Here is an 18486-nt window from a genome sequence, read left to right on the forward strand (position 1 = left end):
TGTTACACTAACATGCACATGTTCCTTACCATCGCACGCCTCGAGGAGCTTTACAACACGGTGAGACAGTCTTACTGTAACACTAACATGCACATGTTCCTTACCATTGCACACCTCGAGGAGCTTTACAACATGGTGAGACAGTTGTAGTGTTACACTAACATGCACATGTTCCTTACCATTGCACACCTCGAGGAGCTTTACAACATGGTGAGACAGTTGTAGTGTTACACTAACATGCACATGTTCCTTACCATCGCATGCCTCAAGGAACTCTACAACACAGTCAGATAATCTTGGTCAGGGTTCTCACTGGACTTTCTCCATTGGGGGTCATTTAGCTTTCTTGTGAAATTTGGGGAGTTCCTTAATAGGATTTTAAGTTAAAACTAAAAAAATAAGAGTCCTGTCCAAGTTCCATGCTTCAAAAGACACTTTTCGAGGGTCAGTGAGATCCCTGCTTGGTGATACTCTACATGTACACATTCCTTACCATTACACACCTTGAGGAACTGTACAACACGGTGAGACACAGATAATGTTAGTGTTACATGTTCCTTACCATCGCACACCCCGAGGAGCTTTACAACATGGTGAGACAATCTTAGTGTTAAACTAACATGCACACATTCCTTACCATCGCACCCCTCAAGAAGTTGTACAAAACGGTGAGACAAACGGATAATCTTAGTGTTACATGTTCCTTGCCATCGCGCCCCTCAAGAAGCTGTACAAAACAGTGAGACAAACGGATGATCTTAGTGTTACACATTCCTTACCATCGTCCCCCTCAAGGAGCTGTACAACACGGTGGGACAAACATATAAACTTGGTGTTAAACATTCCTTACCATCGCACCCCTCAAGGAGCTGTACAACATGGTGGGACAAACGGATAATCTTGGTGCTGCACGTTCCTTACTATCGTGCCCCTCAAGGAGATGTACAGCATAGTGAGACAAACCGATAATCTTAGTGTAACACTAACGTGCACACATTCCTTACCATTGCTCTCCTTGAGGGACTCTACAACACGCTTAGATAATCTTAGTGTTACACTAACGTGCACACATTCTTTGCCATCGCACTCCTTGAGGGACTCTACAACACGCTTAGATAATCTTAGTGTTACACTAACGTGCACACATTCTTTGCCATCGCACTCCTTGAGGGACTCTACAACACGCTTAGATAATCTTAGTGTTACACTAACGTGCACACATTCTTTGCCATCGCACTCCTTGAGGGACTCTACAACACGCTTAGATAATCTTAGTGTTACACTAACGTGCACACATTCTTTGCCATCGCACTCCTTGAGGGACTCTACAACACGCTTAGATAATCTTAGTGTTACACTAACGTGCACACATTCTTTGCCATCGCACTCCTTGAGGGACTCTACAACACGCTTAGATAATCTTAGTGTTACACTAACGTGCACACATTCTTTACCATCGCACTCCTTGAGGGACTACAACACGCTTAGATAATCTTAGTGTAACACTAACGTGCACACATTCCTTACCATCGCACTCCTTGAGGGACTCTACAACACGCTTAGATAATCTTAGTGTTACACTAACGTGCACACATTCTTTACCATCGCACTCCTTGAGGGACTCTACAACACGCTTAGATAATCTTAGTGTAACACTAACGTGCACACATTCCTTACCATCGCACTCCTTGAGGGACTCTACAACACGCTTAGATAATCTTAGTGTTATACTAACGTGCACACATTCTTTGCCATCGCACTCCTTGAGGGACTCTACAACACGCTTAGATAATCTTAGTGTTACACTAACGTGCACACATTCTTTGCCATCGCACTCCTTGAGGGACTCTACAACACGCTTAGATAATCTTAGTGTTACACTAACGTGCACACATTCTTTGCCATCGCACTCCTTGAGGGACTCTACAACACGCTTAGATAATCTTAGTGTTACACTAACGTGCACACATTCTTTGCCATCGCACTCCTTGAGGGACTCTACAACACGCTTAGATAATCTTAGTGTTACACTAACGTGCACACATTCTTTCCCATCGCACTCCTTGAGGGACTCGACCACACGCTTAGATAATCTTAGTGTTACACTAACGTGCACACATTCTTTACCATCGCTCTCCTTGAGGGACTCTACAACACGCTTAGATAATCTTAGTGTTACACTAACGTGCACACATTCTTTACCATCGCACTCCTTGAGGGACTCTACAACACGCTTAGATAATCTTAGTGTTACACTAACGTGCACACATTCCTTACCATTGCTCTCCTTGAGGGACTCTACAACACGCTTAGATAATCTTAGTGTTACACTAACATGCACATGCTCCTTACCATCGCACTCCTTGAGGGACTCTACAACACGCTTAGATAATCTTAGTGTTACACTAACGTGCACACATTCTTTACCATTGCTCTCCTTGAGGGACTCTACAACACGCTTAGATAATCTTAGTGTTACACTAACATGCACATGCTCCTTACCATCGCACTCCTTGAGGGACTCTACAACACGCTTAGATAATCTTAGTGTTACACTAACGTGCACACATTCTTTACCATCGCACTCCTTGAGGGACTCTACAACACGCTTAGATAATCTTAGTGTTACACTAACGTGCACACATTCTTTACCATCGCACTCCTTGAGGGACTCTACAACACGCTTAGATAATCTTAGTGTTACACTAACATGCACATGCTCCTTACCATCACATGCCTGAAACAAACACAGATTGTTTTAGTATTGCACTAAATTTAGGATTAGGTTAGAATGGTCTGCCAACAAAATGTCTTGAATACTTTCCTGAACTATTTAGTGATAATTCAGACTATGTTGAACTTTGAACATGGGTGTTATATGTAATTAAGATTATTTTCTGATTAAATCTATTTGTACTGTTATTAACTTCTCTTTTTTTTTCTTTCTTTTTTATAGAGACGAGGGCCGACAAATACACTCCGATATCTTGTGAGAGATGTTAGAAAGGTTAGTTTGTCTCAAAGACTAATGGGTAAAATAAGTTATGCTTCTTAATTTAACTGAAGACCTAAATAGATGTTTGAAATGTGGATTTAGATAACACTTTATTTGTAACCAAATTATTGCCGTATGTCTGCTAAAAATGGCACAAAAACATATTCACTAAAGTGAAAATGTTTTCAAATGCTACTGCATCGGTTTTACTGTTGGAGCCATTTTTGATCATTGAAATTAAGACATTATCAACATTTTAACCCAATTTTTTTATTATTTTATTATTATTAAAAAATTTTTTATTTATTCCACTGACCCCTTACCTTTTACTCCTTTGAATTCCATCTCATTTCTTCCCGATCTAGAAATTCCTGTCTTTCAACTTCTGTAGTGTCCTGGTCTCTCCAACTGCAACAGGTGCTCGTCTTTTGTAGCTATTGAAATTGTGGGAGAAATTGGAAAGTTTTTTATATTAAGATAATGAAAATGGTAGGCAGAGGGTGATTGATGAGAAAGTTGAATGAACGTGTGAGCCTAGTGTTTTTTAATTCTAAAATTGCACTAACCTCTGAGAAGTAAGGGTGAGCTGTCATCTATTTCCAAAGGGTATGTTCCATTTTCAACATCACACACTCTCGTTTCACTTTATTTCCATTTTATACAGATGTTTTATGTTTTGTGTTATGTTTGTAGATTAACCAAACTTAGTGTTAATTTTCATGGGTTGAAACTAGGGTCTATGTTCTGAGGTGTTAAATAAAAAAAAATTCTACTACCATATTTTCCCATGAATTATGCACACCAGTGTATAAAAAATATTTACGGTCTATTTTTGTGCACTTTTTGGCGAGGTATGGATGCTTTTATACATTTATTTTACGTTTATTACAACCATCACAGGTGAAAACCGATTTTTAAGGGTGTTTTGGCGTTTCATTGTAATGAACACTGTCAATAACCTGTAAACTACCGATCAACGTTTTTTATGGGTGATGGCTGGACATTTTTAAAAGATTTTTTTTTCTATTATTATCTATAATGCGCATCCCCATTTTTAACCTGTATTTTTTGGAAAAAAAGTGCGCATAATAAATGGGAAAATACGGTACCTGCATATTCAAGTGTTGTCAAATATTTCTGTTTTCTAATAGCCACTGAATAAATGAATGTACTGAGGTGTTTTAAAATATATATATTACACAGCACGTGCCGTCCCGCTACAGCTATACACTGCCCGACGTGGGCCTGGTTGTACAGCATCTGATGGCGGGGGCATTCCGGTCGTCCTACTGCCGCAAGAGGTTCCGCCAAAAATACCACGCCATCAAAAACCATGTAAGTCTCGGCAGTCGGAACAGAAAGTGCAGTTCCTTTTATGTTAACTTTGAAATAGGGTTTTTTTGTTTCACAGTTATTTGTTGCAGTTAAGTGTTTGGGTGAGGTATTTTGGAATTTCTCTCTTTGTCTCTCTCTTTTGGTGCGTGTATAATGGTGAATGTGTAGTATCGTCTGTTAACCCATTTGATCCTCTGTTTGTGAAGTATTTGACTTAAATGTTACATTGCATTCTTCCTGACTGGCCCATTAGGCGATTTCTCGTTCCAGCCAGTGCATCACGACTGGTATATGAAAGGCTGTGGTATGTTCTATCCTGTCTGTGGGATGGTGCATATAAAAAATTCCTTGCTACTAATGGAAAAATATAGAGGGTTTCTTCTCTAAGACTATATGTCAAAATTACCAAATGTTTGAAATCCAATAGCCAATGATTAATAAATCAGTGTGCTCTATTGGTGTCGTTAAACAAAACAAACTTTAACTTTCTTCATGACTGTTAAATCTTTGGATGCACATAAATTATTTGTACAAACCAAGGTCAAGGTTAATGTAACCAGCCCCATAAAAACAACCCCGCAAGTTATGGAACTCAGTTTCATCCACTTGGTATGCAGGGTTTTTGTCACAGGGTAAAACGAGTATGGCGCCATACCCTATTGTTTGCAGAATTAATTTTTTAAAGTTAACCTTTTGACAAAATTAACGACTCTTATCATTACCGTATGATTTTCTTAACCCTAACCCTAAATTTAACCCATTTTCTTTCTGACGGAGGCCCCCCATACCCCCTGTTGACTTTGGTTGCATTCAGTTCCATAGTGCCATACCCAAATATTTATTTCTGGCAGAAACACTGTTATGAATATTAAATATACTAAATAATTTTGATGCTTAAACAGCTTTCATCTGTAACTCACTTGATGAAAGTTACAAATTATCCATGTTTAATACCCACCTTGAGCCATGTTTTTGTTTCGCGTTGATGAAGATGAAGCGAAAGGCGAGATATTAATATTCTTTTCTGGCATCAGCATCGGTATCAGCATTAGTAGTTAGCATTTAGCTCCAACAGTTATAGATTTTGCTTTTGGCTTCATGTCTTTACAAACTAAAAATCTTAAACCAATGAAACTTGCTTTATAGTCGCATTTCTGTAACTGTATCTTTATCTCGGTGCATGTTAATATATTTATTTTAAACGTACATTGAGATGAGCATTTATGGATGGAACTATGAGCAACACATAATAAGTTTATGGTAGGCGAGACAATTAGAATTACTGTTAATTATGTGTTGAAATATATATATATATATATATTACTCCCACCCTTTTATTTGGTAAGAGCATGCATATGCAGTTTTAGACACTGATGTTTCTTTTTACCATACAGAAAGACAATGATATTCTTTGTTGGTTGATCCTGTTCAAAATGTGTCCTCTGATATATTCCGACCTTTGTGCCATACGTTTGCCTCAGGGGAATCGGTCATGAGCAATCCATTTCACATCTGTAGGTCACCATGTAATTGATGGCTTTAATGTCCCTTTACCAAGAAAATTGAAATGTAAATTTATAATTAGCAGGGTTTAAATTGTAAAATTTTAATTTCATAAAATATTCATGGCAAATTCACCAAAAACCTTAAATGTTTTTTGTGTGTTGTTTTTGCTTTTTTTTTTTTTTTGTCGAGTCCTCATCTAGTTTTGTTATATATATAAATTCTGTATAAATTAAAAATTGTAATAGTATGCTTCATAACATTTGTATAGAAGGTGACCTAGTATTTATTTGATTTAGACAGTATCTGGTGGTTAGATTTTATTTTAGTTTTATTAATTTCTAGACCATGTAAGTAGGTCGCTTTTGGCAGGATTCTGGTTTGTTCAGGGTCCAGTTTAGACCAGTTTGACTGTAATACCCTGAATTGTGTATTAATTGTTCCTGTACAGTAATATTTATGAAAAGACGTTTGTCAGAGTATATCATTTTGGAAGCCGGTGACCGATTCTCTTCACTTGTAACATTTGTTTTGGATCTGTTCCTCTCATGAAATGTCTTGTTGGTCATATTGTTGTTGTGTTTATACATGACCAAGAATGTTTGTCACCACACGATACTTGATAGTGTAGACAGTTAAGACTGCTAAAACAATCGTCTTGTGACTAACATGTTTAAAAGTTAATTTGAGACCCCATTATCATTCGCAACAAATTGCAAAAGAATTATTATTATCATATTGTTTTTGATTTATTTGATTTATTTATTTATATTTTTTAAAATATATACGGGTACATGGATGTTTGATTTATTTATAAAAAAAATTGTTTTATTATATACATGGATGTGAGTTTTCAGCTTTTTATCTGATTTTACCTTTTTTTCTTCTATTTTTTTTTTTTTGCCTAAATTATTACCCGAGTATTTTAAAAATATTTTTTTTTATAAAGGACTTGTAGACTAATTTTAAAATGACCTTTAGGCCATTATAAATTAAATGCTAGGTTCTCATTAAAAAAATGTTTTTGAACTAAGGCTAGGGAATTCAATTTTAAATTTATTTTCAAGATACATGTATAACAGATATTTCTAGGGGGCCAATATAAAACCAGAGGATGAGTCTTTAATCTCTGGGCAGACAGGGAGAAAATATTTTATTTAGTTTATAATGGCTTTATGGTATAGAGTTTTTAAAGACAGCTAGGGAACATTTTGTTTTCAAAATTTTGATTAGCAACATTTGTAGTCCATTAACAATTTATTAGCAACAACCGATTAAAAAAGTGTGTTTTATTTTACGACGCCACTAGAGCACATTGATTTTTTATCTTATCATCGGCTATTGGACGTCAAACATATGGTCATTCTGACACTGTTTTTTAGAGGAAACCCGCTGTCGCCACATAGGCTACTCTTTTTTACGACAGGCAGCAAGTGATATTTTATTTGCGCTTCCCACAGGCAGGATAGCACAAACCATGGAATTTGTTGAACCAGTTATGGATCACTGGTCGGTGCAAGTAGTTTACACCTACCCATTGAGCCTTGCGGAGCACTCACTCAGGGTTTGGAGTTGGTATCTGGATTAAAAATCCCATGCCTCGACTGGGATCCGAACCCAGTACCTACCAGCCTGTAGACCGATGGCCTGCCACGATGCCACTGAGGCCGGTACAACTGATTAATGTTTTAAAATTGTGAAGCGATCTCAAAAATCTGTTTAGCAAATTGTGACGCCATACTAATCAAAATGTTCTCTGTGAGATGATTTCAGCTTTTATTTTCAAATGTGTATCACATCCTTATATACAACATGCATCTTATTGATGAAATTGTTTTTTTGTTTTTTTGTTTTTTTAACTTTGGAGAATCCTAGAAATGCCCCCAGGAATGTTTGTGTCATTGCACCCCCCACCCCACCCCACCCCCAATGGATTTTCTGATCTACCACTGGTTTCTTTTCTTGTTTTCATCATCTTTTAAATTAGATAGTTTTCTATTGCTATAATGTTTTAACCATGTCACACAATAGTTAGCAATAATCATGAGCTTGAAAAGAAACTTGTTTGCAATCTTGACTGTCTACATTGATAAGCATGGATTACTGATGTCGGTTTCTACTTTGCTTTTTATAGCTTCCTGAACAAGAGGTATGGCTATCACTGGCGTCACTTTGCTATATATTCTGTGCATGTTGCATTAGGCATGTTAACACATGTAACACTGTATATGTCAGGGCTGGATGTAGAAATTGCCATTTTGTCCTTCCTACATTTCATGACTTTCTAACCTTGAGCTCCACAAAACAAAATAAAATTGAAAAGATATTTATTAGATTTATAATATATTGCATAAAATGTATTTATAATATATTCATTGTAATCAGTATAAAGACATATAATTTGTAAAAAAAAATCTTCATGTTTTCAGATTTCTCAAAAAAAGAGAGAGACAAAACATAACTATAGTCCGTCTCATCCTTTTATAAAATGTTTTTTGTAAATAATTTTGGTTTGGTTTGACATACGAAAAAAAGTAAAAGGGTTTTGGAAATACCAAAAAAGACAGTCTCTACCATTTCATAAACCAAAATGGCAGCCATAATGCTGTAAGTATTTTTTTTCTTTCTCACTATGATATGTATTACAGTTTTATTTATTTCTAAACCGAAACTGTCTTCTTTTTTCTTTTTTCCAAAACACTTACTTTTTTCCTTACGTCAAATCAAACAAAAATTATTTACTAAAAACATTTTTATAAAAGGATGGGACGGACTATAGTTTTATAATCTACTTACTAGTACTGTAGTTATTTTATTTTAAATATATACCACATTTCACATGTAATTGAATTACTGGTACTGTGTTGCCTGTTACGTTTTTAGGTAATATTTGAATGTACCTTATTCCCATTTACATACATGTATTTTGTATTTAAATTTGTTTAATTGAATTTGGTGTTGTCTTGGGGTGGTTTTTGTTTGTTTAATCACAGCAGCATTGACAAAATGTACAATATCCGAGTAGTTTTGGCAAGATCAAGAATGACAAACACTTTCAGAATCGGCATAAGGGTATTTGTAACTGGCATTTTCAATTAATACATTTATTTTGGTCTGCATGAGCAGAACTTGTCACAAACTGGCATATAAGTGGCCATTTCTTCAGCTCTGATATATACATGTACATACATTTACTTCTTTTTGTCATATTTATTAATTATTGGTAATGGTTTTTCATTTTAAATCATCTTTTCTCCTTTTGTTCTATACACATGTATTATTTTACTTAATTTTTGATGCTTAGAATAGTAAAAATGTTCTTGATAATCACTTGAAATAGCATGTTAAACTTTTGAATTGTTCTTCAACTGACAAATATGTGGTGTGTAGAAATGGAAGCACGAATATTAAAAATGTAATCGTTCACTTAAATTCCTAAATGCTGCCATTTCTTTAGGTGGAATGTAGCTCAGAAGTAGAGCACTCACCTGATGTTGTTTGGCTTGTTGGATCTTTCACCCTTCATAAAACTATCTCTCTTTTTTCTTCATTTTCCCAACCATTGCCTCGTAATGGTGTAAGGGAACAATTTATTTTCAAAATTGTGATGAGCAGTATTTTTAGTCAATTGAAAATTGATTATCAACTACTGTGTAATGTTTTAAAATTGAGTAGAGATCTCTGAAACTTGCGTAGCAAATCACGATGTGATACTGAACAAAATGTTCCCCCGTGTAATGGTTAAAGCATAGGTCTTGCATGTAAGGCTGGTAGGTACTGGGTACACATCCCAGTTCTGACTCTCATCCAGAGTGAGCTTAAGAACTCAGTGGTACATGTAGGTGTAAGGCCACTACTATACTGATTTCTCTCTCACTAACCACTAACCCACTGACCTGGACAGATAGCCCAAAATAGCAGAGGACAGCATGCTTGAACCTTAATTGGATGCGAGCATGAAAATGTATAAAAATTAAATGAACTGGAAAGTGCATATACATGTGTAATGTATATTTTTTTGTAAGAATAGCTTGATAGCTACTTTCCTTTTTCACATTAGAAAATGAATCAGTAAATATCTGTAGTTTAAAATATTTCGAGGTGTCTTTGAACAAAATAGTCCTTTCCTTTAAAATCTTTATTCCTGTGTCTACCTTCATAATTAATTAAATCTTCAGATTGCTCTGTGCTTCTAATCATTGCTATAATTGTAATATTTTCATTTCACTGCAAATATTTAAACCTTAGCCACAGGTAAAATGGCTTTTCTCTACCACATCAGAATAATTAAACTATGTATGATTTTTAAATGAAATGTTATCTACTAGTTCATTATTTTCATCGGACATAACTAAATAAAGATATTACATGAGCATGTACCATAAAATAGCTTGTAAGAAGAGCTCTGGTATGTTGTTGTAAAAAGACACTGCAATTAGTGTGACCTATTTCTTCCACAATACATAACAGGATCTACATGTATTATCATGTAAACTTATTATAATTTATGTATGAAGATTGTCTTCATGTACATGTATGTGTGTGCTTGTACATGCATTGTGTGAGAGTATAGCTATATTTTATTTTCATAATACAGTAGAATCTCATTGGCTCGAACACTGTCGGTGCATCAAAGTCTGTTCGACCCATCGGGTAGTTCGAACCATGCATTCAGCCGTTGTCAGGTGCTTCTGTAACACAAAAATCAATCGGACAACCTCACATGTTTCCGTAAAACCGGCTTGGGCGAGATGATCTGATTGACTCATGAATTGATTGGTGTTACTTGCAAGGTTCATTCATCTAACGATTACCGCATTATAATTGCAAGATAATTAACGACAGGTGCTAAATAAACAACACAATAAGCATGAAAGGGTTGACGAAAAAATTATACATAAATTATTTTTCTATATTTCTTCGGATAAACGTAGCCGTTCGAGCTAAATATGTTTAATTTTACAGTTCAGACTAATAAACTGGTTCGAGAGAAAGCTTCTGTTAGACCCCAGGGGTATTCGACCAATCAGCACCAAAATAAATGGGTTTAATAGAGAGAAAAATCGGGACTTTGTTCTTGGTTCGAGAATACCGGTAGGTTCGACCGTAGGGCGTTTGAGCCAATGAGATTCTACTGTATATGCAAATATAATTTTTAAATATATAATTATAATCACATAATACTGTGTAGCTACATGTAAATCACTTACAAGTAATATGGCTTTTTTAATAGTTAATATGATGATAGCTGTAGCTTCGTAGCAGACTTTGATTTCTAAGACTAACATAGAAGCACGGTACCTTTTATTACTACCAAAGCACATGTTCAGGAATACCAGTTTATTGAGGTCATACACAAGAAGACTCTTTTCTTGGCATTATTTTCAAGTAAAACAGCAAAATCTAGATATTAATGGTTTATGTCTGAATGGTGGCCACAACATCTGGTTTTCTTGTACATGTTTATATTATCTTAGATATATAGTCCTTTTTTTTTTCTTTTTTTTTCTACGTTACCAAGTGCTGTTTTTGTATCTAGGCAAGTATATCTGTCTCCGGTGAGGATCCAGGATTTTTTATAGAGGGGGCCCAAAACCTGTTTTTGTTTTTAAAACAGAATTTAAAAGTGCTTGACAGGTGGATGGGATAAGTTGTGCATTTTTTGTGTATTATGTAATATACAATATTTGACCAAAAATGGGGGGGGGGGGGGGGGGGGGGGGGGGGCTTGGGCCCCTGCCTGAATCCACACCTGTGTCTGATATAAAATTATAGTAAGCCTTTATATATTTTTTTTTAATTTTCTTTTTTTAATTTTACATTTTAAAAATAAAAAATAGTCTTCCTTTTTTAATTTAAATTTTTAAAATATTTTTTTTTCATTTCTACAAAGGAAATTGAACTGCAAGTAACTAGAAAATTAGCATGTTCAAAATTGTTGCTTAACACATTTTGTAACTAAGTAAATTAAGTATCTTAGAACAGTTTAGTCCAGATTCACTATTTTAATAATAATATAAACTTTACAATATCAACATTTCAGGGTGGGGGTGGGGTGGGGGGAGGACTACAGGTACGTAGCCCAGTGTTTTGTAGTGTACTTGCTTAAGTTAAAATAGGTCACAGGAAGTATTGCCTTCATTGGACCTGTTGGGGCTTCTAAATGACTACCAGGCATTGAAGTGGGTCATTTTGTTTAGACGTCTGCTGGTTATGTAAAGATAAATCACCTGACTGAACAACCGGTTACCTACATGTATGTAAAAACTAAACTGAACTTTAAGTTACCTTCAGTTTTAAAATAGTTTATTCTGTAAAACAAAAATATCAAGTCACATAATGCATTATTAAATAGAATTTAACAAATGCAGTGCAGTTAGATTTTATATTCAAAAAATATCTTTGACATTATTATATAGAGGATTAACATTAATTACTCAGATTAATATTAATCACTCAGGTTAATATTACTTACTCATTTAAACATTAATTACTCAGATTAATATTAATTACTCAGGTTAATATTAATTACTCAGTTAAACATTAATTACTCAGATTAATATTAATTACTCAGGTTAATATTACTTACTCAGTTAAACATTAATTACTCAGTTAAACATTAATAACTCAGGTTAATATTAATTACTCAGATTAATATTAATTACTCAGGTTAATATTAATTACTCAGTTCAACATTAATTACTCAGATTGATATTAATTACTCAGGTTAATATTAATTACTCAGATTAATATTAATTACTCAGTTCAATATTAATTACTCAGGTTAATATTACTTACTCAGGTTAATATTACTTACTCAGATTAAGCTTATTTACACAGATTAAGCTTATTGACCCCGATTACCGTTATTTCGGCAGGGTGCGTCGGTGGGCAACATCGTGACATCGATACCGCACCTGCTGAATGTGAAGCCGGTTGAGGAGCTGTTCCCGTATCCCTTCCACGACCTCATGATCTGGTCCGTGCTCTTGAAGCGCCAGAAGATGGCGCTCTTCATGTGGCAGCATGGGGAAGAGGCCATGGCCAAGGTAATCACTTTTTGTTATTAAGTGTTAAGACTGGTATATCAAAGGACATGGTATGTGCTGTCCTGTCTGGGATGGTGCATGTAAAAGAGCACTTACTACTAATGGAAAAATGTAGTGGGTTTCCTCTCTAAGAGAGGATGGTGAAGCCCAGTGGTAAAGTGCTTGTCTGGTGTGCTGTCGTGCTAGGGTAGATCTCTGTCCATTGGGCTATTTGTCATGCCATCCAGTGCTCCACAACTGGTATATCAAAGGCTCTGGTATATGCTATTGTCTGTGGGATGGAGCATATAAAAGATCCTTTTCTACTAATGGAAAACTGTAGTGGGTTTCGTCTCCAAGACTGTATGAAAAAATTGCCAAATGTTTGACATCCAATTCATGTTTCCACAATTACTCTGTAAGCCACGCCCCCTTAGTTACTGTTACTACGTCCCACAAGCTAACATCCAAAATGGCGGAATCCGTAGCAGACTGCCTGCCTAGATGATGTGTCTGTTTTATATCTTCCTGAGAGTTCGCGCCTTTCCAGAAAAGCACAAGAGAAAGGTTTGAATTATTTTACGCAAGGCTACATCCACGATATAAAAATTTCCGACGAAAATCAACCGAAAGTAAATGCGAGATGCTGGCATTCCATGAGGAAAAACGACTCGGCACACAAACTCCATATTCAAGTTTGCTTGGAGACGAAACAGCTGTCAGAGGCTAACTGCTCCTGTAAAGCTGGGTGAGTATATTTTGGTATTAAACTAATATTGCAGCATAGTTTATTTTAGTGCAAAGCAAAAAGAAAAGTAACAAACCGGAATATAACAAATGACACACACGTGTCAAGACTTTGTAATAATATTTGAACATTTACAATAGATCGCCCAACTGTTCAGTTTGAATTCACCTCACAACCAATTTCGGTCATATGCATCACACACACACAGTGTCTTTTTTTCTTTTTTTTAACACTGTTCATGTGCCCCGTCTGTGGGCCCATTGGGCCATTTCTCGTTCCAGCCAGGGCACCATGACTGGTATTTACTACCCTGTCTGTGGGATGGTGCTGCTAATAAAAAATAGTAGCCCATGAAGTGGCAACAGTGGGTTTTCTCTCTCAATACAGTGTAGTCCTTAACCATGTCTGACACCATATAACCGTAAATAAAATGTGTTGAGTGCATCATTAAATAAAACATTTTTTTTTTTTTTTTCTGTTCGTGGGATGTGTGTGGGTATGTATATTATTCATATTTATAATAGGTAATTTGTATATAGCTAAATATCAACTGTGTATTACTATTATTTGAAAACAACAGGTGTTCATGAATACAAACAAATTTCTTTTTGTACTTCCATGCTAAGTGGCCACTGCTCACACATTATTGGGCTCTTAAAAACCTTACAAGGATTCAAGCTGCACAATTTAACATCAGTCCCAGAACAGCAGAGTTGTACGAGCATTCCAAGACAGTGGGGCCATCTAAGAGGGATGAAAATAAAGCCAATACCAATGAGCCATGTTGTGGTGGAAAGACCCACAGCAGAAGTCAGAAAACGAAAGCCTGTATTGTGTCAGTTGAACACACAGAAGAAGTAAGACTTATAATGTTGATTTGTTCTTTGATACTATAGGTGGTATACCTATTGTAATTATATCGATTCATTTTGAAATTAGCATCACTTCATTGAGATTTTTATTGTATTTCTGGAATATTTCAGTATGTTCTGCAACTTCCTTGCGTATTGTAAAGTTGCATTTAAAAGTCTATAATAATCTCTGAAACTGTAGAGAAATAAATAATAAACAATAAACTGAATATAAAATGTACATGTATATTTTAATCAATATAATAAAACACAGAATTGATTATATTTTGCATAAACTAATTTCATGTTGTTGTGAAATTAATATTTAATAATTAACTGGAATGTAGTATGATACTTTAAAAGTATTGTGCCGCTAACAATACGAAATTATTATGCACATAAATACCTCTGCAATATGAATACATCTTAATAACAACAATGTTACAATTCCTTTTTAACAAGTAAATACTACACCTTATAAGTTGGAAAACTGGCAAGATAGACTTAGATTATTTTTATTTGGATTGCAATTGGGGGGATTTCCAAGGAACCTATAAACAATGTTTTACTACATCTGTAGGTAGATATAATAATCATCATCTTTAGAACAGGTCTTACAATATTTTCTGTAAAATGTAGCAGGTGCTAATGCATCATAAATTGTTGTAAACTTTGTTTTATTTGCTTGTTTTTAGTTAGTATACAGCTTAGCATACGGTTATGCAACACATGTACTAATTCTTTACACTTCAGACTTCCTCTTGTTGAGTCTTCTGATGTTAAAAAACTGAGACAACTCGATGGAACGCCACTGGGGTATATTTTATCAGAAGATGGACCTACAGTGGATACACTTTTTGGGAAAGTACCTGTTGGCTCACTGTTATCATATCAGGTAAAAAACTTTCTTTCTGTTTTCCAATTTCATTTATCCCTAACAAATGTATCTTGAAACAATGTCAAAAAGCAACAAACTGCCCAAATCTGGTTTATGTTTTGGAAGAGCGAAGTTGGGATTGTATGAAAGACAATTCTGTAATTTTTTATTTTGGAAATTACTCTTTCAATGTGAATTCGATGTTTTGCAATTTTTTGTGTCAGTTCTGTATCTCCTGGGGACATCTGTGAATCAGATGAAGCAAATGGTGGTATATTTAATTTTAATCCTAGCTTTTCTAATTCGTTCCCATTGGTGAATCCTTTGTCTGCCATGACAGCATCTCCTTCCAGTAAATAACCCCTTTCAAGTAGAGTTTTCAGTAAATCATAAAACCCACTGTTTGTTGTAATTTCTTTGTCTGATACAGACCCAGTAAACAGTTCAGAAACAAACATCAATGATCCACATGGATCACAACCAATAAGACACTTTAAGGTAGTGCTTGATTTGTAGTCACTGTACATTTGACTTTGTAGAGCCAGAGCACAAGGAGATTGTGTTTTAATTTCTGTGCCATCAATGATAGTCAGACTTGTGGGAAATTCCTTTTTGTAGTCAGCAGGCATATTGTTAATTATTATATCCCTGTGTGGCCAAATATTTAACTGTCCAAATTTGAAATACATGTGTTCAATCCATGCATTAAAAATGTCACTCGAAGATTGCAATGAAAGTCCAAATCGCATGGATATGTCTTTTAGGCCAAAATTATGCCTCAATCTACACAAACATAGAAAAAGACAATCTTTCAGGGCAAGCCTTCTAATGTCACGCCTACTTTTTCTGTAAGAAATGCAATCATCACTTGGTGCAAGAAAATCAAGGAGTGCAATTCATCATTTTGCATTGTTGTCTCTTCTAAATGTTTTCCAAGTTTGTGACTCTCTGCACTATGTACCAGGAGATCAAGTGGAGAAACCCCTGAAAAGATATGAATGAAAAAAGACACATTCAATGTACTTAACAAAATATTTTGTGTTATATTTTAGACAAGAAACTTAAAACATATAGAAGCCTCTGTGGGAACTGGATGCGGCAATACACTATTTCCAAAAACAGCACACGTGAAGTTAACAGATGAATATCTTTGCTTAAATAAAGACTTTGCCCTGGTTGATGCAGAAAAAATGGAAAGCCAGACATAGGGACAGGCAAGCTGCCAGTTATGGAAAACATCAAGGGCCAAATGAATAACAGCGTCAAATTTTGGGAAAGTTTTACAACTCAAGTCTGTGCCATCTTCAAAATTCTTGGAGAATATATTTAACACCAAAGAAATATCAGCTGCTCCCTTGGAATATGGCAGAAGAAATGAACCAAAAGCAAAAGCCAAGTATCTTGAACTGTATCATACAAGACACATACATGAATGTGGACTGGTGGTAAATAAAGATTTTTGTTTTTAGGTGCCAGCCCAGATGGTAAAGTATGTGATAACAATGATTGTGGCATAATTGAGGTCAAGTGCCCATATACTGCAAGAGACCATACAGTTAATCAAGCAGTTGATGAACTTAAAAAATTTATTTTGAAAAGGGAAGGCAATTCAATTATTTTGCCTCAGAATCATCAATACTATGACCAGGTTCAAGGACAGCTGATGGTAACTGGCTCAAAGTTTTGTGACTTTGTAGTTTATACCAATAAAGACTTGCATGTTCGGCGGATTTATCCGAATATTGACCATATGCAAAACATGTTACAAAAATTATCTTTGTTTTACATGAAATATGCAAAACCCCATCTAGCCGAAATAGAAAAAAACAAGTAGTTCAGGTGTATATTGAATATACAGGTGTGTATATATGTTGTGGGTTAGGTTTCATTTTTGTGTAAATAATTTACACAACACATTATTACTACACATAAATGTGTAATTAATGCATTGAACACTTGAACTTACAGTTTTCATCAGTTTGAGTACTTTCATCTTTATGGATTTCTGTAGGTGAAGCATTTTCATAGTCATCGGGTCTGGTGGCACTGAAATCATGAGAATGTAATCAATTAATGTCAGGGCTTGTAGATTGTGGCAGCCCTACCTCCATGGCTAATGATATTGAATGCTGGGCTAGTCAATAACTGCTACTGCCATGCCCAACTGTTAGTAAAAATATTTGGTTAAATGTTAGTCAAGTCTATTTTGTAAATATGACTATCCTGCCTCCACCCCTACCCCAATGTTAATGTTTTAAGCTCTACCTCACTCTTTAGGTGACAAATCCGATTATTACTATTAATTAGTAAAATTAAACTAAAGTTGGGCTAGTGATTTTTTAATTATGGGTAGTAAATTTAAAAAATCACTGATCCCATGGCTACTGGATTTTATGAAAATTCTAGAAGCTCTGAATGTATTTTGCATTTTCTTGTTATTAATCTTGTATGTGAAAATCACAATAAATAAATTTGTTCAGCCAATGACTGCAAATTATCTTTAACACATATTAAAAAGCAGTATGAAAACAACACCCAAGGTATTTGAAGACAAAGCCTGAGAAATTGTGACTTAAAAGTCATGTACTTGAACTTGCTTTAAATGGGGTTACCTACTCTGTATTACTTTCGATTGAGATCTCCTGTAATCGCCGTTTCTTTGGTGGGGGCCTTGACGGTGTTGATCGACTCCCATCTGCAGCTACTGGATCAGGGTGTATCTCTGTTGGGCCTCTTTCTCCAACAAAATGCTGTAAAAGAAAATATTTTCAGATATCAAAATGCAAAATCTAACAAGGTAAGCTACAAATGGTGAAAAAATTAAATAAAGCATGGCTGTATAATTTCATTTCATATTATGCATCTTCAAATCATGTTTTAGAATGGTGATATATATGATATGCACTTAAAATATTCTTGAACTACAGGAAAAAAAAAGAGAGTAACATTTGTTTTATTTAACGATGCCACTAGAACACATCGTTTACTAATCATCGGTTATTAGACGTGAAATATACGGTCATTTTGATATGTTTGTCAGAGGAAGCCCTCTACATTTTATCATGTAGCAAGGGATCTTTTATATGCACTTTCACATAGACAGGAGAGTACATACCACGGCCTTTGGTATACCAGTGGTAGTGCACTGC

General features: G+C 35.3%; 2 protein-coding genes across 4 annotated transcripts in view; both read left to right on the plus strand.

Moving 5' to 3' along the window:
* Positions 1-18486, plus strand: part of LOC121385351 (transient receptor potential cation channel subfamily M member 3-like) — a 164357-nt gene that overhangs the window by 119503 nt on the left and 26368 nt on the right. For 2 of the 3 annotated variants that reach the window (XM_041515996.1, XM_041516005.1), the window contains exons 13-16: positions 2957-3007; positions 4199-4330; positions 7968-7982; positions 12712-12882. In XM_041515996.1, the coding sequence (XP_041371930.1) occupies positions 2957-3007; positions 4199-4330; positions 7968-7982; positions 12712-12882 (369 nt within the window). The remainder of the gene's footprint in view (positions 1-2956; positions 3008-4198; positions 4331-7967; positions 7983-12711; positions 12883-18486) is intronic. The other variant, XM_041516014.1, reaches the window with a different exon arrangement.
* Positions 14126-17097, plus strand: LOC121385365. The gene is made up of 3 exons (XM_041516027.1): positions 14126-14466; positions 15214-15355; positions 16390-17097. Exons 1-3 carry the CDS (start codon positions 14228-14230, stop codon positions 16543-16545), a joined length of 537 nt encoding a protein of 178 aa, XP_041371961.1. The 5' UTR covers positions 14126-14227; the 3' UTR covers positions 16546-17097.

Source organism: Gigantopelta aegis, chromosome 2, assembly GCF_016097555.1.
Source record: "Gigantopelta aegis isolate Gae_Host chromosome 2, Gae_host_genome, whole genome shotgun sequence".
NCBI lineage: Eukaryota > Metazoa > Mollusca > Gastropoda > Neomphalida > Peltospiridae > Gigantopelta > Gigantopelta aegis.

Bases quoted from the DNA above. Each gene is read 5' to 3' on its own strand.
- LOC121385365 (XM_041516027.1), top strand. From the start codon at position 14,228: ATGCTAAGTGGCCACTGCTCACACATTATTGGGCTCTTAAAAACCTTA. The intron at 14,467-15,213 runs GTAAGACTTATA...TTTACACTTCAG, and splicing joins CAGTTGAACACACAGAAGAA to ACTTCCTCTTGTTGAGTCTT. The intron at 15,356-16,389 runs GTAAAAAACTTT...GTTATATTTTAG, and splicing joins GCTCACTGTTATCATATCAG to ACAAGAAACTTAAAACATAT.